This window comes from Sminthopsis crassicaudata, chromosome 1 (genome assembly GCF_048593235.1).
Source record: "Sminthopsis crassicaudata isolate SCR6 chromosome 1, ASM4859323v1, whole genome shotgun sequence".
Classification (NCBI taxonomy): Eukaryota; Metazoa; Chordata; class Mammalia; order Dasyuromorphia; family Dasyuridae; genus Sminthopsis; species Sminthopsis crassicaudata.
Genome location: NC_133617.1, coordinates 730705260 through 730729262, shown reverse-complemented (window position 1 = coordinate 730729262; position 24003 = coordinate 730705260). Strand labels below are relative to the sequence as shown.

The window sequence follows — 24003 nt, the reverse complement described above, 5'->3', positions numbered from 1 at the left end:
GCTTCACTGGTCTCCTAGCAGTTCCTAGAGAATAACACTCTATTTTGGTTTCTGGTGCCCATCCTTAGAATGCCCTTTCTGCTTGCTCATTTCTGCCTTGGGGATTCCTGGCTTCCTTCAAGACTCAGCTCAAGTCCAATCTTCATCAAGAGGTCTTTCCCAGCCCCCCAAGAAGCTAGTGCCTTCCCCTCTGGTATCTGATTGCCTTATATATCTTCTATATATATATGGCTGATTATTTGCATGTTATCTCCACCATTAGAATGGATGCTCATCTAAACTCTCATTACTTAAAAGGAATAAAGGTCTAGAAAGATTGAATTGGACCAAAGTTAAGTAAGACTCATATAGGTAGCAGAGCTGGGATTTGAACTCAGTTCATAGAATTTCAAGATTCAGAAAATTCGGAATCCACTAGTCAAGAATTAGGAAATAAGTTTCACAAATTCAAACTGAGGCAAAAAAATCATGAAGTAGCTCAGACCCTGGTACCCTTGACCAGCACTCTGATTATCCTGTCCTCTTGCCCTGCCAGATCACTTCTCCTCAAAACTTGCCTTCCTAGTTGCTTGGTCCTTTTGGATCCAGCTCTATCCAAGGGTCTGCTTTAATGAACTAAGGGAATGATGATTCTCTACTTTGTCATATTGTCCCATGTGTAAAGACAATAATCTATATATTTTTATATCTTTATATTTATATCATTTATATCTTTCTTGGTAGGCTCAATGTTTATTCAACATAATACTTGAATACCATAAATGCTTAATAAATGATTGTTGACTCACCTTGTAAACAATAGGTACTTAATAAATACTTTAAATTGAATTTTAATTGACTTATTTTCTTATTTGTTTTACACCTTCCTTATCTAAAAGCCTGAGCCAGAAAGCAAAGAGAATTCTGTTCCAGGCTCCATTCTGGAAGACAGCTTCCCCTAAATGCTTTGCAACTTTCACATGGTCATTCAGAGTTGCAGAACTCTGATGGATATAGGATTTCAAATGTCAAACTTCTCCTGCACAATTAAAGAGACCATGAGTTCAGAAATCCATGTGATTATTCCTTCTCACTAATAAAAAAAAAAAACTATTCCCCATGATTTCTCATTTAAGAGGATATCCCTCCTCAAGAAACAGCCTACTAGGGAATTATCAGAAAGGCCTTAGATCACTTAATCCAAATATCTTTTTTATCATAGGCCAAGATGACTAAAATAGCCGCCACTTTTGTTCTCATTCCACAGGGACCAGAGTAAGGTAAAACATCAATTTTGAAGTGTGATTCTTGAGCTGATATTACGGTTATCTGAGAGGGCATGATTAGTAGGGATCAGACATCTTATTCATCCCTTCATCTTTGTCAGAGGGCAGGGAACGCTTGGAGCTAGGACAGCAGGCAGGTAGGTTTTGACGTGAGAACCAAAGGCCTAAGCCTTAGGGTCATGACATAAAGCAGCTGAGTCAGTCAGATATAAGAAGGAAGAAAAAAGGAATTGATTGCCTACCTCAGGGTGGGGAAGCTGATAAAACTGGCTGGGGATGGGGGGAGGGAAGAGAAGTAGGAAAAAAGGAGGGAGGGGACATTGCTAAAAAAGATCCTGGTCTTAGGAATTAAGCATCTGCTTTCCTTTCCATTTTTAATTAGAAGCTAGTTCTTCTAGACCTCAGAATCTGGCTTTTGATAAGTTCTAGGTGGTTGTTGTTTTTTTAAATTCCTGGGGAAGAAAATTGGATAGGGAGAGGTGGATTTTCCCCCAACACTAACAAAATAGAGAAAAGAAGCCAGCATCAAGTTAGTTCAGACAAAGAGGGATTGAGGGGGAACAACTCACAACAAGGCCCCATTTGTCTTCATTGGAATTACCCTACTTCTGGTTTTCCATTTTTCCACTGATTCTGTTCAGGGAGATCTGGCCTGGGTTTGGAAGTGAGGTTCTGTTCATTAAGTTGTCAGAATTAACTAGTTGGCCATTAGAACAGCCACCTGACTGTGATAATCAAAGAGAATTAGAGGAAGAGGAGAGGTCATCTACTTTCCAAGGCTGAAATTAGGAAGCAAACAATTGCCCTATAGAAAGGAGAGAATGATTAACTAACAATCCAGTTGGAAAGTGGTCAAGAAGACTGAAATAAAAAGAATAAAAAAGGAAATACAATTTAAGAACATGGTTTGAGGGAAAAGAAAATAAAAGTAACTAACCACTAGTAGCATAATATAAAATTAGTGTCTAAGCTCTTCCGCGCATTCCTTGTGTCTGCCACAATGTCTTGCAACTAAGCTATGTTTTTTAATACTTTATTCCTAGTATATGATCAGAGATTTAGGTTGGAAAACACTTTAGAAACTAGCACATCGAAACTCTCATTACTTAAAAGGAATAAAGGCCTAGAGAGATTGAATTGGACCAAAGTTAAGTAAGACTCATATAGGTAGCAGAGCTGGGATTTGAACTCAGTTCATAGAATTTCAAGATTCAGAAAATTCGGAATCCACTAGTCAAGAATTAGGAAATAAGTTTCACAAATTCAAACTGAGGCAAAAAAATCATGAAGTAGCTCAGACCCTGGTACCCTTGACCAGCACTCTGGCTATCCCGTCCTCTTGCCCTGCCAGATCACTTCTCAAAACTTGCCTTCCTAGTCGCTTGGTCCTTTTGGATCCAGCTCAATCCAAGGGTCTGCTTTAATGAACTAAGGGAATGATGATTCTCTACTTTGCCATATTGTCCCATGTGTAAAGACAATAATCTACCATGGAATTAATACAACACCCTGGTGAACTGAAGAGAGTGCAGGATTTTTTTTAGAACCAGAGATGGGATAGATTTTTTTTAAAGAGATAAACTGAGGAAACAATTTTCTCTTCCTGAGCCTGCTTTCTCATATGTAAAATGAGAGTCCCCAAGGTTCCTTCCTTCCTCATTCCTCAACGCATGTACTTATTGAATGTTAAGTTTCTTGAGGACAAGGAAAGTCTCTTTACTCATTTTGTGTATCTTGACATTCATTCCCATGATGCTCTGTATTCTGCAAGCTCTTAGTAAATGCCCCTTGAGGGAATGAATCTCTATTAGAGAGAGCACGCAAGGTAGATCTGGGAATCAGGAACTCCTTGGTTCTAAGCCCATGACTTGTGCTTACTACCTATGTGACAATGGGTAAGGTCATTTAAATATACATTGCATATGTCAGGTTTTTCAACATATTGATCAGTTTTGGTGAATTTTTTTCAGTTCTTTTTCTTTTCAATTCTTTGTTATAAAGCATGAGTATCTGGGAGCAGAGAACAGGAAAATCCTGGCAATCTTAAAAAAAAACATGTCCCAGAGATAACAAGGGGATCAGGAGGTTTTTGGGAAGGACACTAGATTTGGAGATCTGGATTTTGCCACTTAATCTTTTTAAAAAGTGCTTAGCATAGTACCTGACATATAGTAGGTCTATATGTGTGTGCGTTCCTTTTCCTTCCCATGTGACCTCATAAAAGTCATTGTCTGGCGCAGTTTCCTCATCTGTAAAATGGGCAGGTGGGGAACTAGACTTGAAAATCTTGCAAGTCCCTTCCAATGCTATATCTATATTCTTATGAGGTTTTTTTTTTGGGGGGAGGGGCAATTGGGATTAAGTAACTTGTCACACAGCTAGGAAGTCTTAAGTGCCTGAGGCCAGATTTGAACTCAGGTCCTCCTGACTTCAGGGCTGATGCTCTATCCACTACACCACCTTGCTGCCCTATATGCTTATGTTTTGAAATAATCTGCAAACAGGGTTTCTTGGGTTTCTCATTATGCTTTCTTTGTAACCAGGTCTCTATGACCTGTATTCATCTTGAAGTCAGGAGCCTGATTATTCAGAGAGATAAACTTCAATCAGGAAGGTTCCTCAGTGATTCAAGCACTTAGCAGACCTTGGCCACTGCCTATAGTTCAGAAGGGTGGGAGTTCTATAGCTCATCCTCTTCAACCCTACCCCCCCCCAAAAAAAGAGTCAGATCCTGTCCCAGAAGAGGACTATTCTTTAAATATTTGTTTCTGTGAGGGAAGTGACCACTTTTAGCTGGGTTAGGAGAAATCCTTCAAGCACAATTTCTCCTTTCCTCCAAGGATTTTCCCCAAATTAGCTCTCCAAATGATAAGCTATTCCTCTGGGAGAATGTTTCTATTATATTTAGTGGAACAGATCCAAGTTGCTGGGGCTATTCTTCCTTGCCTTATGGTAAGTAATATTTTTTTTTTTTAAGTGAAGCTTAGGAGGATATTCTCTTATTTCCTCCTTGTTGTTATTAAGTTGTTTCAGTCATGTCCAATTCCTTGGGCCCCCATTTGGGGTTTTCTTGGTAAAAATATTCAAGTGGGGCCATTTCCTGCTCCAGTTGGTTTGACAGATGAGGAAACTGAGATTAACAGTGTGAAATGACTGTCCTGGATCATATAGCTAGTATGAGCTAGTATGTCGGAGGCCAGGTTTGAACTGATGAATCTTCCTTATTCTAAGGTCAATCTTCTATCTATGACCTGGCTGCCCTTTTTGTAGCAGATTCCAATCTTTTATTTGACCTTCTATCCAAACATCCATCCATCCATCCATCCATCCATCTATCCATCCATCCATCCATCCATGCATCCATTCATCCATCTATCCACCCATCAAATGGCATTTGTTAATCACTTTCTATGTGCCAGGAACACTGTTAGTCCTGAGGATAAAAATTATAAGCAAAACCAGGGCATATCCTCAAGGAGCTTACATCTGAAGTGACACTCCCCAAGTCCAACTGAAAAAAAAGTCTGTGGAACTGACCAGCTTTTTTAAATAGGAGTTTCATTTTTCTTGACAAGATAGTGCTGAAGGAAAAAAGGGAAGGTGAGGTACAGAATTCAGTAGACAGAATAAAGATGAAATTTAAGAAATCTGTGATCTCACCTAGGTAGATACTTCCTTCAGTGAGTCAGACCATAATTCTCCCAAACCCACCCAAGTCTTACCGCTCTTGACCATGTCTTCTCAATTAAAGGAGGCTGTGGTAAAGTGAAAGAACACTCACTGGCTCTAAAGTAAAAGGACCCAGGTTCAAATTCTGCTTCTGAAACTTATTGTTTCTGTTACTTTGATCAATTTCATGTTTCTGAGTCTCAGTTTCCTCATCTGTAAAATGAGTGCTGGCCTATATGGTCTCTGAGGTCCTTTGAAGCTTGAAGTCTATGATTTTCTGATCCCAAGATCAACATAGGAGATCTTGAATAACCAACATGTTTGGAGGTGAGGAGAGGAAAGGGTTTTTGCTTTTTCTTGCCTGGCATATAAGGAGTAGGTACTTAATAAATACTAATTGACTCAAAAAGTAAAAATAACAATGAAGCACAGAAATCATTTAGTGATTTTCCTTCAACTGTTTATGAGAAGGAAAAGAAAGAAAAACAATAAAAGGAAGAAGAAATAAAAAGGAGAAAAAGATAGGAGAAAGGAGAAGAAAGAAGGAGAAGGAGAAGAAAGGAGAACAGAAAGTCTGATAAAATGTAAGCTCCATGAAGACATAATTCCTTTATGTCCCAAGGATCTAGCATATATAGTACTTACTTGGTCCTCAATTCCTAATAAAGAGAAAAGTACATCTTTCTCTTCTTTGTAGGGATGGAGAACTATGAGTTTTGAACATTGTGTAAACTATCAGGTTTTATTGATGTTTTAATCAAAAAATGGAATGACTTTTTAAAAAATCTCTTTCTCTTTTGTGATCTTTGGTATAAGGGTTACCTCTGTGGAGAGAAATATATTTGGAAGTGGAAAAGTAAGAACAAAGAATAAGCAAGAACAATTCATAAATGCAAAAGCATATTTAGCTTACATCAAATTGATATTAATTTTGTATGTCACAGAATTGCAAATTTGGAGTTGGAAGAGACCTTAGAGCTCATGTTTTCCACCCTCCTTATTTCATAGCTAAGGAAACTAAAGTTGAGACAAGGAATGTGACTTGCCCAAGAGAGCTTAGGCAAACAGAATCTATGACTTTTGACAATAAATCTTCCCCTTTTCCTACTCTACCAGTAGAACTTGTTATCAAACCACATGTCTTTTTCACTGATTTAAAAGATCAAAATCCTCCCAAACTCAGGATTAACTAAAGAATCTCTCTCTATGATACTAAAAGTCTAGAAGTTCCTTGAGAGAAAGATGAAATTGTTACATTCTCTGTATTTAGTGTTTGGCACATAAATAAAGTTTTTTAAAAAAATACATAGAGCCCTTACATTCTACTTGGTTTCTTGCTTGACTGGAGGATCATCTGGAGAAGCAATGTCTTGATCCACTCCTGTAGTTAGCAGGAGGCATCTTACAAAAACAAGAGCAAACTCTTCCAAATGGCTCATCCACGTTGACCATTTGGCTTCCCTGCTGGGTGTGGTATTTAGCCAACCACTCCAATGGATGCCCCATAGCCAGAGGAGCAAGAAGAGGGACAAGGATACTCCCTGCCCTTGAGGAACTTGTAATCAAAGGCAGAGGACAAACACAAATAAATATACATGAACTCAAGGGACTAGTGGTGTAAACACAGTTACATAAGTGACTACAGCTGTGGAGAAATACACATGTCACATAAAGGGAAGTAGGGCTAGGAGGAGCAAGAGAGAAAGATCATAACAAAGTTAGGCTGCATGGTCTGGTAGAGGGAATCCTGGAACGAAAGAGCACTGGTCCAGCTCTGGCTCTGCAACTTGTTGGCTGTGGGCCCTTTTGGGGAATCACTTTCCCTCTCTAGGCCTAGTTCCTTTTCTGCAATGTGATGGGGTTGGGCTTGATTCTCCCTATCCTGCTTTCTATCTCTTAACACTTTACAATTTCAATGAAAGGAGAAAGACACAAAGAACTGGAAATAAAATGAGCACAGGATAAGTTTGTGCTAGATTAACCCTGCCGAGGGGGATCCCCCAAAGCTTAATAGTCTCCAGAAGAACTTAATACATTCCCTCCCTGACGAGTTTCCCTGGGAATCTGCCCACCCCTCCCCTTACTATTTTTGCTCTGTGGGTAATGGCTACCTTGTTTCAGTGGCTTCCATGACCTGCTCGTCCGTCCCTTCGACGGCTGCTGATGGATTGTGCCATATTCCATGGTTCTTTCCAACTGTTCTGAGCCTCCTGCATCTGAATTCAAAGAAGGGGAGCAGAAGCAGCTGGAAGAGAGAAACCAGAATGGCATAGTCCAGCAGCAACCTTTGGAAGAACCATTCAAACTGGCTGGGGCAGGGAACCAAACTGGGCTGGGCTCCCGATCCATTTCCCAAGCTAGGAAAGGTCAGGGCTGTCTCATTCATCTTTGAAAGACAAACCTCCAAATAGAACCTAAGAATGGGTTCTGCGGTTGGGAAGATGGCACTGAATGATCAAAGGAGTTTGTCTTCAAACTCATGCACAGTTTGAACCCAATGCTCAAGAGCCAGCCCTCTTTTTATTATACCACATTGCCTCCTTAGCCCAATGGGAGGGAAAGGGGAAATCATGAGCAGGCACTTTGTGTCCAGGCACTAAGAGAGTGTCTGGCACATAGCAGGTCTACAATAAATGCTTACTGAATTCAAGTGTAAGAAATCAATAAGGAATCAGTCCCTCTAGCGAGAAAATAGCAACAGGTCAAAGAGTTTATTGAGGGCTTTAACTTATGGCATCTTTTTATTCATAGTGGCGCCTATTTTGCTGACCCTGAATTCCCAAACTCTTGTTTTAAGGGGAAATGGGTTCTCCTTTGGGTTCCTAAATATCATTCTTAGAATGACTTAAGAGCCAATGGCCAGCTTCCACCCTAGAAATGCTTATGGATTCTCCCTGAGTGACATGATCCAAGTTATAGATTTTAGAGCAACAAATGATAAAAATTTTTAAATCACCATCAATCATTCCCCAGACCTGCCAACAGCAACACAACCACATGAAAAGAAATCAGACCACGTTTTAGAATCCTATCAGTCTCCTATCCTATCAGCATACCAGCTCAACATGAGAGAGTAAGGGTTCACATCAACTCAACATACTTTGAATACATGGCTTTTATTGGTAAACTGAGGATCCCTGGTTTAAAGCATCCCCAGATACTTCCATCCTGCTGCATGTTTGAACAAATGATGCAGAAGCTGTTGAAGATTGAGGAGCTCAAGAAGTAAAGGCCTACTCAGCCAAAGCCTCTTCACAAGAGGATTTAAAATAATGAATTGGTTCTAAAACACCAGAAGCTGGTGGTATCAGACAAAATACTTTTTGGAGTACAAAAGAAACAGGACAGATACTTTTGGGTCCTTGCCACCAAGCACAGGAAAACCTAAGCAAACATGTAATTTTTTCCCCCCTCCAGGCACTTCTAGTTTAGTCAGAGAGGCACAAATAAAGCACAAGAAATTGGGGAAGATGGGAAAACCCCAGAAGATAACAAGATTTACTGGATTGGCAAGATAACTAGAAGGCAGGCAGTGGTTTATGAAATGTGACTTGATGGAAGAAGAGATCATTTTTAGAGATTTTAGGATTCTAGATGGCTTTTAGGATACTGGATGTGAGTTGTCATGTCTGAGGGGCACTCCAAAATGAATCAAAAAGTAGTTTCAAAAGATAAGGAAAATTGGACGTGGTAAAGATACTTGGAAGGGCACCTGATGAATAACAATCAGATGGAGAATCAGCAAAGGTCTCTTGGTCATTTCCTGCAGGAACTCTTACCCTTACTTGTGTCCCCGACCCCTCTAGCTACAGATAAAGGAAGTCTATGAGCCCCTTCCCAGAAGAATGTTTTTAAATTCAATAAAAAAATTACATAGGATTACAATGAAAATCGATTATGTTGAAATACAGCAAACAATATTTTTCTTTATCACCCTATAACTTCTTGGAACCCAAGTTGAGAACCCCGATTTATTCCAACCTCCTCATTTTTACAGATTAGGGAACTGAGGAGCAGCAAGGTCACAGATCTTCTGACCCCAAATGCAATGTTTCTTCTATTTTTCCATACCACTCTTGACTTGGGATCAAATCCCAGCTCTTCTACTTATTATCATTAGAATCTAAGCCCTTGTTAGGATAGAAATTCCTCCGGGGGGAGGAGAGTTCATTTGCTGTATTTGTATTTCCAGTGCATAGTACAGAACCGGCATTTGTTAGGCACTCAAGAAATGCTTGTTGATTGATTGATTGCTTGTGCAGGTTTGAAAGGTCAAATTATAAAACGTCCCTGAGCCTCAGTTTCTTCATGTGTGAGACCCATTTCAGCTCTTGATCTATGACCTCAATGCTTCTCTGAAACTTCATTTTTCCATGAGTCATAGGAGAGGGTTAAACTGGATAACCTTTAAGATCCCTTCTACCTATAATTCTCTTTCTATCTCTACAATAATTTTAAGGAAGTAGGAAGCCAAGGGATCTTCAACAAATTAAAGAAGATTTGAATAGTATTTATTGTTAAATACAAACATCACTTAAATCAGGAGTTCTTAAACTTTCATTGTGTCATGAATCCCTTTGGCAGTGTGAGGAAATCTATTCACAGATTCACAAAATAATAGTTTTAAATAATTGAAGGAAATGTTCAGTTTTAGTTAGAGCTCACTAAACATAAAGATATATTGTTTTTTCTCATCCAAATTTATGGATCCAAAGAAATCTACTGATGGGTCCTCCCCTCAAGAAGACCATGAGCTCCTCAAGACGAACAACTGTTTTTGATCTTTTTTTAGCATGGTACCTAGCATATAGTAGGTACTTAAAGAATGTTTGTTAATTGTTGACCAACAAGTTAAGAACCACTGACTTAAATATTTATAAATGTAAAGATAAGTGTCCACAATGGTTAGAAGTAATAATATAGGACAACAGGTGAGAAATAAAGGCCCAGCCTAGAATTACGGGTTAAAGAACAGAGCACTAGGACAAAAGCCATAAGGAGCTGAACTCATGAAAGGAGGGAAGGTTTTGTACCACAGAAACCAATGTTAGGAAGAAACTATCTTTTTTGTTTTGTTGTTTTCAGTTTTGTCCAAATCTTTGGGATCTTATTTGGGATTTTCTTGTCAGAGACACTAGAGTCGTTTGCTTTTTCCTTCTCCAAATTGTTTTAGAGATGAGAAAATTGAGGTAAACAGGTTTAAGTGACCCAAGGTCACACAGCTGGGAAGTATCTGAAATTGGATTTGAACTCAGAAATTCCTGACTCCAGGCCTGATGCTCTAACCACTGTGTCATCTAGCTGCCCCAAACTGTCCAGGATTAATTAAAAAAATATATAAACAAAAAACAAACCAGGAAGTGGAGAAATAAAAATAGGATTCACAGACAAATAAATAAGCAATCCATAGGTTCGCTTGCAACCATGCTTCCTCAGAAAACAGAACATTAAACACACACCCATGTAAGGAAGACAATGTGTCCACAATTTGAAGTGACTGGAGAGAATCTCAGAGGCTGACAGACAAGGGACATTTTCTTGGCTGACATAGCATCATAACTAGAAATACATTTTTAAATAGTGTAAGATCTGTGATTACTTCAGGGCCAGAGAACTTGCCAGTGTGCAGGCCACTGAGGCAAAGCTGCAATCCATCTATGGTTTATGAGAGAAAGCTTGAGGTCCTTAGAGTTAAGTGACCAGCCCAAGATCACCAAGCTATTAAGAGCCAGGGTTCAGACCCGTAAGCCTAGCTAGCACTCTCTCTATGCTGCCTCTTGTAAAGTAAAATCAAGTTTTGTCAGGAGAAATTGAAGGAATGTGGACTTCATAGGAAGACTGGCTTCAAGGGCCAGGTAACTATCTCCTAAGGTTCCTCTGGGGATTAGTCACATCAGTTGAGTCACAATTTACTGCCATGAATTCAATCAAGTTACCTTTTGTCTCACAGGTCCGTCTTCTGGCAGTAGAGTCTTGGCTGGGAGCACTCCGTCGATAAACAACATGGGGCTTGTTGTGCTCTTCTTCATATTCCTGGCCATCTAAGAGCAGCAGTGGCTCTATAAAATAGTCTCCATCATGAGACCGGAATGTGCCCAGCTGAGAATAAACAGAGAGAGAGAAGCGCTCGATTTCACCTCAATCCACAGCCCACAAAGAACCAAACACAGTATCTGCAAAATAAGGGCCATCTCCAAAGGCAAGCGCCTTCCTGTGCTTGTTGACAGAAATTGACAGGAGCTCAAAGCAAGGAAATAAAAGTTTGCTTACATTAGAAACATGCTTCCATCTAATACTTAATGTGCAACAAGAAAATGGTATTTACACACATATATTGTATCCAGGTTATATTGTAACACATGTAAAATGTATGGGATTGCCTGCCATCGGGGGGAGGGAGTAGAGGGAGGGGGGGAATAATTTGGAAAAATGAATACAAGGGATAATGTTATTTTTAAAAATTACTCATGCATATATACTGTGGAAAAAAAATCTAAAAAAAAAAAAATAATAATAAAAAAGAAACCTGCTTCCAGCAAAGAATGGCTGATCATCTACCAAGTATGGGGAGCACCTTCAAGGATGAGTGGGACTGAATGGTCCCTTCCAATTTTAGAAGTCTGTGATTCTTGATTCCTCCTATCCTATTACCCAATTCCTCTGAACTCTGATCCCAGCACTTCAGTGAGATCCAAATTCAAATCCCAGTTTTTGTTTTTGCCAGTCACTATTTGTGTGGCTCTAGCAGTCACTTGCCCTCTCTGGGGCTGTTTTATTTTGTTTTGCATCTATAAAATAAGGGGGTAGAAATAAGTAGATAACCTCAAGGTTATCTATGACAAGAAATGGAATTCAATTCCATTCCAATTCTGTCACACACATACACACCCACACACACCCACACACACCTTTTTTGACACTCAGATCAATAACTATTGGCCATCAAATATTTTAGAACTCCAAAGCAATAGATATAAGATATCTTGTGTCCTAGGCAGCCTGAGACCAGAGAGTCAGAAGTGACATACAGAAAGGTAGGTTTGGTGCTGAATTCTCTGGAAACCTCTTTTGGAAATTTTTCATGAAAAGTTACAAAACCATTCATAGCCTTTAAGCTGGTTTTCATGCTAGAGTTATATTCTATGGCGATTGCTAATGGCAATAAAAAGCATCTGTAGCAAAAGAACTGCCTGGCAGCATGTTAAATAATGCCGAGAGACTTGGTAGCAAGCCGTGTGCCCAACTGTTAAGGAATGGCAGACCCAACTGTGGTATAGGAGGGCAATGCAGTATAAGAATGCCGGCAGCTGGTGGTACAATAAATAGAGCACCAGAACTGGCATCCAGAAAAGTTGGAAGCCCAAAAAAGTCAAATATGACTGAAAAACCACTAAAAACAAATGAGTCAAATGTGTAGCACTTACTTTGCTGAGTTGTTTTGAGGTTTAAATGAAATAATATTTGGAAAAAATACTTAGCATAGTGCCTGGTGCATAGTAGGTATGAGATAGCTTCCCTTCTCTCTCCCATGTAAAGGGCTAGAACTGAGCAATGCACTTGGATAATGAAGCACGTGAGACTAATTGCCAATTGGACAGTTCCCTATTAACTTCTTTGAAGGTTGACCCTCCCCAGCTGTTCTGTGCTGACTTGATTGGTGGGACAAAGAGGGGGAAGTGACATGTGTGGGAGGAGGAGGAGGAGGAAGAGGAATTGAGACGCAGAAGCAGACTCAGTCTCTCCTGGTGTTTAAGGGAGGAAGGTGTGTGTGAGGTAGGTAGGCCTAATCCCCTGACCTTGACTGTGAAAGATCAAGAATAAAGATGTTTAGTGATCCTGACTGGGAAGACAGAGTTCCAACACTCCCCTAAGGAATAATAATTATGAATGGATTTTTTGGAACAAAATATCTGACCTGAGCTATCCTAATATGTTCTGTCATCCCCTACTGCCAGAGTTCTTAACTAGGCTCCATGAACCCCTAGTCTATGGACTTTAATAGAAAAAAATGTATATTTTTTTCAATAACTCTAATTGAAAGCATTTCTTTCCATTGGGAATTTAAACCAATTATTCGTGGTGTCTATAGGCTCTACCAGATTACCAAAGGGATCTGTGAATATACACACACACAAAAAAAAAAAAAAAAAAAAACAGCTAAGAAATCCCCACCCTCCAGCAGGATGAATATAGAAAGGCCTGAAGAGACTTACATGAATTGCTGCTGAATGAAATGAGCAAGACCAGGAAATCATTATATACTCCAACAACAATACTATATGAAGATCAATTCTGATGGATACAGCTCTCTTCAACAATGAGATGAACCAAATCAATTCCAATAGAGCAGTAATGAACAGAACCAGCTACACCCAGCGAAAGAACTCTGGGAGATGAATATGAAGCACTCCATAGAATTCCCTATTTTTGTCCGCCTACATTTTGGATTTCCTTCACAGGCTAATTGTACACTATTTCAAAGTCTGATTCTTTTTGTACAGCAAAATAACTGTTTGGACATGTATTTAATTGGATTGTATTTAATTTACACTTTAACATATTTAACATATATTGGTCAACCTGCCATCTGGAGGAGGGGATGGAGGGAAGGAGGGGAAAAGTTGCAACAGAAGGTTTTGCAAGGGTCAATGCTGAAAAATTTCCCATGCATATATCTTGTAAATAAAAAGCTATGAAAAAAAAAAAAAAAAAAAGAATCCCCACCCTATTAGAATGTAAGCTTCTCAGGGGCAGTGCTTAGTATACAGTATCTGCTATAAAATAAGCATGTAATGTTTTCATTCATTCACAATTTGGTGAAATGAATGCTATTGGATTTGAGTTCAAAAAACCTACAAATTCTGACTCTTGTGGGGATTAACTTTTTAATCTTAATAGAGTCAAATCCTAGTTTGCCTCAATTCTTTCCAAATCAAAATCCAAGAAAGAATTTCCCTTCTCAACATAAGATTGCTAAATTATAAATGAGAACTTAAAACAGAAAAAAAAAATCAGATCAAATAACTAAAAAAAAAATTGACACATAAACTGTGTTTTAAGGTTTGTAGAATGCTCTATGTGTTTTACAACTGAACCTTCTGACAATCCTATGAGGCAGTTAACTACTGTTACTATTAATCTCCAATTTGCACATGAAGAAACTGAAGCTCACACAATAAGCAAGTATCAGAGCTGGGATGCCAACACTAGTCCATCCAGAAATAGCTCAAATAATACAGATTGTTTGTTTAAGTTTTCATTGTGAGCATTTAAGCCTCAGAAATTGCAAATGTTACAAATTAGGGTTTTGACTTTATTTTTCTCATTGTCTAGATTTAAGAAAGTGATGGACAAAATGTTAACTTATTGACACATTTTAGAGGGTAGGGGAGTTCTGGTTGTTAAACATTTACAAGCACACCTTGCTGCTACATTGCAACATTGTTTCTATAATATATCAAAGGTAGGAAACAGTTTTCTTTTCCAAATCAACTAACTGCTGAAATGTTAAGATACTAACCATCAGTAAGGATCTCTCTTTTCTAGTTTTGCTTTCAAGTCCATTTCTAGACTGGAAAGGGAAGGAGAGGTAAAGGTTGAGCTTGCTATGAAATTATGTGCTGTTTTAAGAAAGAAAGGAAAGGAAAAAGGGCAGGGGGAGAAAGAGAAGGGAAAGAAGAGAAAGGAGGAAGATCACCTAACATTTTGGGATTCTGAGTGAGAAATTTCATTTAGCCTTAAAGGTGGAAGGTACTTTTAATATCACACACTAGTTAGAAATACAATTCTCTTCTCCTACCTCTGACACTGAACCTGTAATAGTCACAGTTTCTTTAAGGCTTGGTCCCTTTATCTCTAAAATGAGGGACTGACCCTTCTAAGTTCTTTTCTAACTCTAGTTAATAAGCAGCATTTATATGGTTTGTAAAGTTCTTTACCTGTAATCAAGCTAGGTCCTTACAATAGCTTTGCCAAGATTGCTATTCCTATCTCTATTTCAGGGATGGGAAAACTGGGATTCGTAGGTTTAATGACTTGCCCATACTATAAATAGTCCAAACATTTAGTAAATACGAGGCAAGATTTAACTCAAGACTTCCTGACAGTCTCTGTTCACTAACTCCCCCTTGTAAAACTAAGTTGTACATTTGAAGTTCTTAATTTGATGTTTTTGTAAAAAAGGATTGTTGCATGCATTTATATTTTTGAAATTAGAATTGGGAGGAGCAGCTAGGTGGTTTGGTGGGAGCACCTGCCCTGAAGTCAGAAGGAGGTGAGTTCAAATATGACCTCAGGCACGTAACACTTTCTAGCTGTGTGACCCTGGGCAAGTCACTTAACCCCAATTGCCTCAGCAAAAAGAAAAAAAAGAGAGAAAATAGAATTTGGGGCAGGAGAAATGTATACTGATTTACAAGGTAGATTATGTTCTATTTTAATATGATTCTACTCTTACTTTTTCCGGGGTAAGGGGGAGGGGGAGGAGAGAGACAGAGAAGAAATTAGCAAGTGTCTAGCACCAGAGAAAATTTAATTTCCATGTCTCTCCCAGGGATATGAATCTGTGACAAGAGCCACTCAGATCCTTACATGATGACCTACACACAGTTAATAGTCCATCTCCATCACACCATCAAGGCTCGTTTCAATTCATGAGGAAAAGACTAGGCTAACAGGGCTTGTGGGCAACTACATTAAACAGCTAATAATGGTTAGTACCTACTACTCACAACACAAATACTGGGGGAGATAAAAATATCAATCACACAAGGTTCCAGTCTTCAAATTTGGAGAATATAAAATATCAAGATCAGGGCTTGTGACCTATTTCATTTGCCCCTTCTCTTTTACTAATAATTATAGAAACCCAGCAAGAAGGGTCCTTAAAGACCATCTAGTGCAACCCCTTCATTTAACCAATGGGGAAACTGAGACCAAAGTAGACTAAGTAACATGTCTAATGTCCCACGGGCACTTGAGAATCAAAGGAAGGATCTGCCTCTGAATCTTTGGATTCCAGAGTGAGGACTCTTTTCAAAGCACCCAGACTTCAAGGCCCCAGGCTTCAACCCTGCCACTGTCTTTTCCCAGTGGGGTGGACTTCTGGTCTTTTAAAAGGTACAAACCACGACATAATACATCACAACTGCACTTTACAAAAACCCAAAGGTACTGCAGATATTATCATGCCTACCTTGCAGATAAGAAAATGGAAATTCAAATGATTTATTTCCTAATGTTCATAGGCAGCTAGTAAGTATCAAAAACAAGATTAGAGGTCTCCACATCTAAGTCTTTCAGCTGGGTCATGTTTCCTGGAGGTACAGCTATGTTTTCTTTTTCCCACTCTAGTTACACTATATCATTTCAGGGGGCACAAAATGACATAGTTGGATCAGGAAGGGGCCTGAGAGATCATGTCTTAACTCTCCCATTTTCCAGCTATAGAAAATGAGTCAAAGAGAGCTCAGTGTCTTGGCTTTATCAGGGTCAGAGCCTTGATGTAGCCAGGGTATCAGTCTTTCTCCTTTACCACTTGGAGGAGGGAGAAGTTGTTATAGAATGAGGGAAATATCTTACTTTTCCACTTTATTTTACAGATGAAGAAAGAAGAGGACTATGTCACACCCTAAAGAATTAGGGTGAAAAGATTTGCATTTGGAGTTAGAGGGACAGCACCACCTCCTAGCCTTATGATTTTGGGGGGTTCATTTAACTACCTTGGGATTCATTTTCCACATCTGAAAATAAGAGGACAGGATGACCTCCAAGATACCTCCTAGCTTTAAATCTGTGATCCTATGATTGCTAGGCTGTTCACAAGGGATTATTGCTTCATCTGTGTACAAAGGCCAAAGGGATGCTCAAAGGTAGGGTGCCACTATTGCTCTAGCCCTTTTCTTTTTATCTGCAGGTCAAGAAGACAAGACACTAAATTGCTGGCTCTGTAGTCCACTGGTTATCTGAGGGTTGGAAACTAAGATGGACTGGCAGCAGGACAGTGCCTAGATTTAACTTTCTGAGAGTTTATTAAACATAGATCTTTGTTTCCGAGGTGGTTTGGGGTCATCGATTGGGCCATCCCTGTTTATCTTCACTATCTGCCCCTGCAACACATCTTGATAAGCAACTTCTGTGTTCAGATTGGGATCAATAAGCACATATTAAGATGGACAGTGGGGTAAGCACTGTTCAGAGAGCTGGAAATGCAAAGAATGACAGTAACTGGCCCTGCCTTCTTATATGGAACAAGGTATCATGTGTAACAGGTCACAATTTAGACCTACAGCATTTACTCCCAGTCAGTCAATAAGCATTTATTAAACACTTAGTAGGACAGGAAAATCCGATAGGTTTTGAACTTACAAGTTAAACAAAATAGAATATAAGTTTCTTGGGGAAAGGTTTTTTTTTTTCTTCTTTTTTCTCATTTCTCCTTTGAATCCTATCACTCACCCCAACAACTATATCACCTATATTAATTAGGTACTGGCTATTTGACGTATTTAATTGAATGAGAGAGAAAACAACCAACCAAAGACGGAAGCAATGATCTCTTCTCCCTCTATCCCCAGCCCCTCACTCCTCCAGTCCAGGAAAACCCTACCAGATACTAGTGGAGAGACTTAGTTAGATCTGTCCCATTCTTAAATTTCTTAAAGGCACCCTTGGGCTTCATCCCAGAGGGGAGGGTTTACCATTTGAGCTTTTAAACCTCAGTTCCCTCCCCTGTCCTCTTGGGATCCAGGTAGAGCCCCCGGCGAGGCTTTCAGGGGGGTCTGGAAAGGCCTCGCCTCCACTTCCCACCTTCTCACCACAGCATCCTCTCTCAGGGCACCACCACGGCGGCTGATCTTTTGCCCTCTGGCTGGGGGCGGGATGATTCGCCGCACCCCCCTCAGCGCCGACTCCCGTCTCCGCCCACCCAAACACAATCACAACAACTCTCCGCGTCCGGCTGCGGCTGCAGGCGCTCGCTGCTCAGCTTAGGGAAGGGGAGCTCGGGGTCCGGGGGCTTTGCCCCTGCCCTCAGCAAGATGGCACTACGATGCACCGGGCCTGCCCCAAACTCGGAAGCCCCCCGAGCCTGCCCACAGTTGGACGTCTGGGTAACTCTCCACCCCGGGAAGGAGGGATTGAGTACCTGCGGGGCAGGGGTAAGTAAGGAAACCCCTCGGGGAGAAAAGGGGAGAGGAAAAGGGGAGGGGGCAGGAAAGTTACTCTACGTTAGCAGAACTGTCCCTGGGGGGAGAGTCTGAGACCCTCTCTAACCCGTGCTCGCGTACTAGTGGAAAACGCTACCCCCAAAACTTTCTGCGTCACTAAGTGCGTTGCAAAAATACAAACTGTCCTGGGATGCCCAGATTATCCCTCCCCGTCCGACCGAAAGCTCTTCTGCCCGTTCTGAGTGGACGGCATCTCCCCCCCGCCCCCCACCACGAGGTGATACACCAAAGGCTGCAGGTCGGGGGCGGGGGGACAAAGTACCCCAGCAAATGCGCAGCTGCCGCTAGCCCGGGGAGCCGGCAGTCCCTTCCTCCTCCCCAAATGAAACTTGAGACGCCAGCTCCCCCTCCTGGCTCTACCTCCCTCTGTCCCCCACCCCCATCCCAAGCCTTCTCTAGCGGGTGTCCAGTCCCCTGAAGGAACTCGTGAAGCCACGCCCCCAGCCCTCCCCCACTGGTCTACTTGGCCACTTTTCTCCGAGCCCCGGCTACAGGGTGCGGGGTGTCCCCCCTGGCAGACTGTGGGGGCCGTCCCACAGCCTCCACCTTAATTAAACGCGTCCGGGACGGGGCTCCTCCCCTCGGCCCCCGGCAAGCCTCTTCCCGCCCCGCCCCCTCTCTTACTCCTTGGGTCCCTCCCCGCTCTGAACCCATCAATCCTCTCCCGGGTTGCTAGAGTGACGGTCGGTCACGTCGCCAGTCCAACTAATCCCAAAAGAACTAGGTTCCTTCCTGAGAGGAAAGACGGCACAAATCCCCTGCCTCTCTCTCCCTTTCCCCTTCCCCTCCTATCCCCTCCGGCCGGGTCCCAGCGGCAGGGAAGCGAACCCTCTGCCTCCTTCACAGCCCGGAGACGCAGCCCGACCTCTAGGCAAGCCGCGGGCCCGCCCCTTCCCTCAATTTCTCCCTCAGTAATAACCACCCAAACAACTCCACATGGATTTCCTTTTACTGGGCGCTCCCAAGCAGAATTACAGTGCTGGGGACCAGGCCATGCAGCTGCATCTCCATAAATTCTGTTTTTAAACAACACAAGCAGATCACTAGCCCGTATACTCCTTGAGGGCAGTTTTTTTTTCCTCGTCATATATATTATTATTCCTCATCTCTCTCTCTATTCACCAGAATCCTAAGAATATCTCCAATTTGTCCTGCTTTTTTTCTTGTTCGTACGTAGTTGTACGTGATTTCCCTTATTAAATGGGGAACCCCCCTCCCAAAGCAGGGACTATCTTTTGTATCCCCAGCACTTAGCATAGTGCCTGGCACATAGTAGGCCCTTAGCAAGTGCTGGTTGACTTGCACATCATAGGCTCATACAGATAGATATTTTGTCCAGTTGGGACAGAGCGCCGAGTGATGTGACAAGGGACGGATGCCCATCCAGGAAGTTTTAAAAGCATCACTCCCCACTACCGGCACCCAGTCCCGAGGGGTTCCAAAGCTCTGAGGGCGAGTAAGACATCAGTAACCCGGGAGGGAGGCCTCGAGGAAAGCAAGGGAGCACTTACCATTCCTGAACAGAGGCTTATTACAGCTGTGTGCTCGGACTTGGTATTGACATGTCCTCTATAGAAACAGTGCTTGAGTTCAGCGTCCTCTTCGGCGTAAAACTTTGTTTGGTTAACCCCGGGTTCTCCGAGGAGGGTGACGGTGAAAAGTGGGGCGATAAATCCGGCATGGGCTGTGAGATTAAATAGAAACTGCTGCCCAAAGGCGGAGAGTCTGTAGTGCGCCTGGGAGGAGGAAGAGGAGGAGGAGGGGAAGGCGGCGGAGGAGGAGGCTTCGGCGGGCCAGGGGTCACTGTCAGAATTAATGCTCCGTCGTTTTCTTTTGAAGTGCATGTTCGTGGGAAAAGCTTCTCCGAGGGCATTCACTCGGGTGGGAGACACGATCTCATATTCGCTCAGACTCTCCAATAGTTTCACTGCAAAGCAACGCAGACAAATGCACAATTCACGTTTTCCTCCAGAGTTGATTAAAGGGAGGGCGGGAGCAAAGGAGAGAGAGAGAAGAGAGATGGGGCGGGGAGGGGGGCAGCATCCCCCCACGCGCCCCGCTCTTATCTCTGTGGAGTTCTCTCTGCCTGTCAAAATCGGCCCGGCCGCTCTCCGCCGTCCGCTGGAGGAGCGCGGAGCAGCTAGGTAGCTGTGGGGCGGGAGATCAGGTTAAAGCCCGGCCTGGCCGGAGGGGAGGGGGAGGGCGGGCGGCGAGGGGGAATTAGAAAGCCGGCTCGAAAGTGTCATTCACTGGCCATTGGCTGCAAAATACAAAAGGCGAGTTAGAGATCCAGCGGGCGGGGAGGGGGAGGCTTCTTTCGAGGAAAGAGAAGCCGGGTCCCGCTGCCCTACGGGAGTCCGAGCCCCGGGGCGCCGGGAAGACCCGGCGATGGGGGTCCGGGAGGCCGGGGCCAAGCTCGGACACATGGGTGATGGGTACTCATTACCTTGTCGCGGGTGCAGTTTCGTTTTCGAGAGCGCTGCAGCCTGCAGGGTCATCTCCAATAGATCCCACACGAGTAACAGGAGTAATAATCCCACTGCCCAGGATACAAACTGCATGGTGCTCCCCCCACCCCTCCCCCGCGGCCCCCACCCCCGCTCTCCTCTTCTTGGCGGCGGCGGCGGCGATCCTCGGGCTCGGCTCGGCTAGGCTCCGCCTGCGAGTGCGCGACCCGCTGCTCCGCGAAGGGGCCAGGAGAAGGGACCCGGAGAGAGCGAGCGAGCGAGCCGGGAGAGCGAGCGGGCTGCTGGGCGGGAGACTTCGGGGTTTCCGGAGGGCTCCTCCGCTTAGGAAGCGCTCCGCGCCGGGGCCGAGGGTCCCGTCGGGGGTGCTACGAACGGCCCCGCCTGCGCGGAGAACTGGAGCAGCGGCACGAGCGGCGAGAAGCGGGCGCGCCTCCCCGGCAGCACCGGCATAATGGAGCAGCCGCAGCGGCCGGCTGAAGGAGTCCGGGGGCGGGGGCGCACGGCGCTCGCCGGGACTCTCGGGGCGCACGCCGCCGCCGGGGCGCTTGGAGCCCAGCGAGCCGCGCTGCTGCCGCCGCCGCCGCCGCCGCCGCTGCTGCTGTTGCTGCTGCCGCCGCCGCCGCTGCTGCTGCTGCTGCTGCTGCTGCTGCTGCTGCCGCTGCCGCACGGAGCGGGGGGCGTTGGGGGTGGCCGGCTTGGCCCGCGGGAACACGGCCGCTCAAATAGCCCCGGTGCACGCCTCTTGGAGGAGGGCAGCGGAGCTGAGGGGAGGGGAATGCGAGCGCCGAGGGGCCCGCCTCCTTTTGAGACCTTGGCCCTCGGCGGCTGGTCAGGACCCCGAGCAGCTGAGCCGAGGCGAGGCGAGGCGAGCCGCCGCGCTGGTACTCCCAGCTAACCCCCGAGGAGGCTCCCTTAGGTGGAGGAGGCGCCCGTACTCAGCTGGCAAGAGGAGGGATCAGGGGCTTGCTTTCCCCTTCGACTCTCCTTTTTAAGAGAGCGAGACTCCCAGGAGGGGGAGAAGCGATTGGCTAGTCGCGGCTGGGACCAGCTGCTCCCAAACTTTCTTCCCTCGGCTTGCAACAGAAAAACGAAAAGGGATGGAAGCGGGGTCCTCTCCCACCCAGCCACCGCTCTCCAAAAGTCCTTTTTGCAGTGGAAGCAAGCCATCGTGGGAAGGGACATTTTCCTTTCAGTTCCTTCCCGACATCGGCTCGGGGAGCAGGGGAAAAGTTGGCTGCTTGGACCAAGTTTTAACTCCGTATTGGAGAAGAGCAGACGATTTCCAGGGGCAGACGGAGGCTTTAGAAGAGGGGGCTGTTTTGACGCCTTTTCTGCGGTTAATTACATTGCAGCAGGGGGGAGACGCACCCCGGGCGCTTAGAGATGAGGGGGTTGGGGAAGGCTAGACCTGGAGTAGCTGCACCGCCCCCCCCCCCATTTCTCAATCCCGTCCTCCGCTGTGATTGTTACCAAAGGCAGATGCTTAAAAGGGATCCTAGCTGTAAATTACACTTTCAGTTTTTAATTTGTAAAGTTTACAGAAAAGAGAAAAGGAGGGGGGGAGAAAGAAGGGGGAGAGCAAGAAAAAAAAAGAGCTAAGTCAACTGCTACAGTGTAGCGAGTTTCTGACACAGCTACTAATAAGGCGTGGAGTGAGGAAGTTTTGTGGGGATTTTTTAGCCAGGGAAACTTGACATAGAATGGACTATTTATGCCTTAGTCCGAGAGCGGAAAGACTGGCACATTTACATTTATTCAACTACCCGGCTTGGACCGAAAAGCTACTGGCCATTTTGCAAACTGCCCTTTGGCTGAGCGAAGGTATTCAAAGTGGGCAGGGCTTCAGACGCGCTCCGGTTCTGCCGGAGTTTTGGGGAGAGGGGAAATCGGGGAAAGCCCTGATAATGCCAAACCTCACAGTTCGTGCAGGACACACTTTACGCTACCAGTCCCTCTTATCTAACTATTCCGGAAGTTTCTTAATGGAGAAGCTGTTTCCAATAAGAGAGAGATGGATTGAGTCTGTGATTTTCCTTTATCTGCCAGTGTGCAGAGTACAGAAAGGTTAAGTTACTCAGCCAGTGTTACACAGCATCAGAGGCAGGACTGGAATTCAGGTCTTCAAGTTTCCAGACCAGGTCTCCAGTTAATACGCCATGTTACCTTTCTCTCTCTCTCTGTTCCTCCCCACCCATAATGGAAGATATAAAAAAAATTCTATTTTATATATTTATACACACACACACACATATACACACATACACACATATATACACATATGTATACACATACATATATATACGCACACACATATACGCACACATATACACACATATATACACACATGTATACACATACATATATACGCACACACATATACGCACACATATGCACACATATACATGCATACATATGCACATGTATATACATACACACATATACACAATACACACATATACATGCATGCCTATATACACGTGTATATAAACACATGCATATACACATATGCATACACATACATGTATACACATATGCACATACACATGTATATACACACATTATATAATACACATGTATACACACATGTACGTATATACATGCGCAAATATGTACATGCACACACACATATATACACGCACATATACACACATACCACACACACATATATATATACACGCACATATACACACACATATATATACACACACACAACACACACACATATATATGTAATGGAGCAGATATAAACATCATCTGGAAGCAATTTCATTGCAGTTCATACAATTAACAATATTAATCTTCCAGAAAAATAAGCATTTCAAGTGTTTTGATACCAAAAGTGTTTTTGATAGTAATAATTGATAATAGTATTTGTTAGTAATAATTATTAAGCATTTAATGTAGGGGGAAGAGACCCTAACTGCCATCTAGTCCAAGCCACACATTTTCAAGATGAGGAAACTGAGGCTCATAGAGGTTGAGCGAGTGATTTGTCCATTCACACAAGTAATGTTGGAGACAGGGTTTAAAGAGTTCCAGCTCTCAAGTAGCTTATTAATAGGAGAGATAACATACAATCACACATGCACAACTACATACAAATAAGATATGAACAAGAGCAGTTTTGTAGTCACAGAGCAAAGGCCTAGAACTTGGAAGATTCTCTTCTTATTAAGTATGTGTGTCATTTATATAAAGGTATATGTAATGAGAGTCATCCTAAGGATCAGGAAGTTCTGCTTCTACGCCTCTAACTTTGTGACCCTGGACCAGTAACAATCTCTCATTTGCCCAGACATCTCTCTAAGAAGATAAATTGCTGAGCAGTTGTGGGTTGGTAAAAAAAAAAAAAAAAGTTTCCTGAACTATGATAAA

The 24003-nt window shown here is 43.2% G+C and overlaps 1 protein-coding gene and 1 long non-coding RNA gene across 11 annotated transcripts in view; one reads left to right on the top strand and one right to left on the bottom strand.

Annotated features, from left to right (window-relative positions):
• Positions 1-20780, bottom strand: part of ADAMTS9 (ADAM metallopeptidase with thrombospondin type 1 motif 9) — a 183595-nt gene extending 162815 nt beyond the window's left edge. For 2 of the 3 annotated variants that reach the window (XM_074284175.1, XM_074284176.1), the window contains exons 1-3: positions 20607-20780; positions 19672-20087; positions 10871-11033 (exon numbers count right to left, since the gene is read on the bottom strand). In XM_074284175.1, coding sequence (XP_074140276.1) covers positions 10871-11033; positions 19672-20087; positions 20607-20721 — 694 coding nt within the window. In that variant the 5' untranslated portion in view covers positions 20722-20780. Of the gene's footprint in view, positions 1-7045; positions 7180-10870; positions 11034-19671; positions 20088-20606 lie in introns of those variants that run through there. The other variant, XM_074284177.1, reaches the window with a different exon arrangement.
• The window catches only part of LOC141551936 (uncharacterized), a 484713-nt gene continuing 478580 nt past the window's right edge, over positions 17871-24003 (top strand). For all 8 annotated transcript variants that reach the window (XR_012485020.1, XR_012485017.1, XR_012485014.1 and 5 more), the window contains exon 1: positions 17871-18091. This is a non-coding gene — a long non-coding RNA (uncharacterized LOC141551936). The remainder of the gene's footprint in view (positions 18092-24003) is intronic.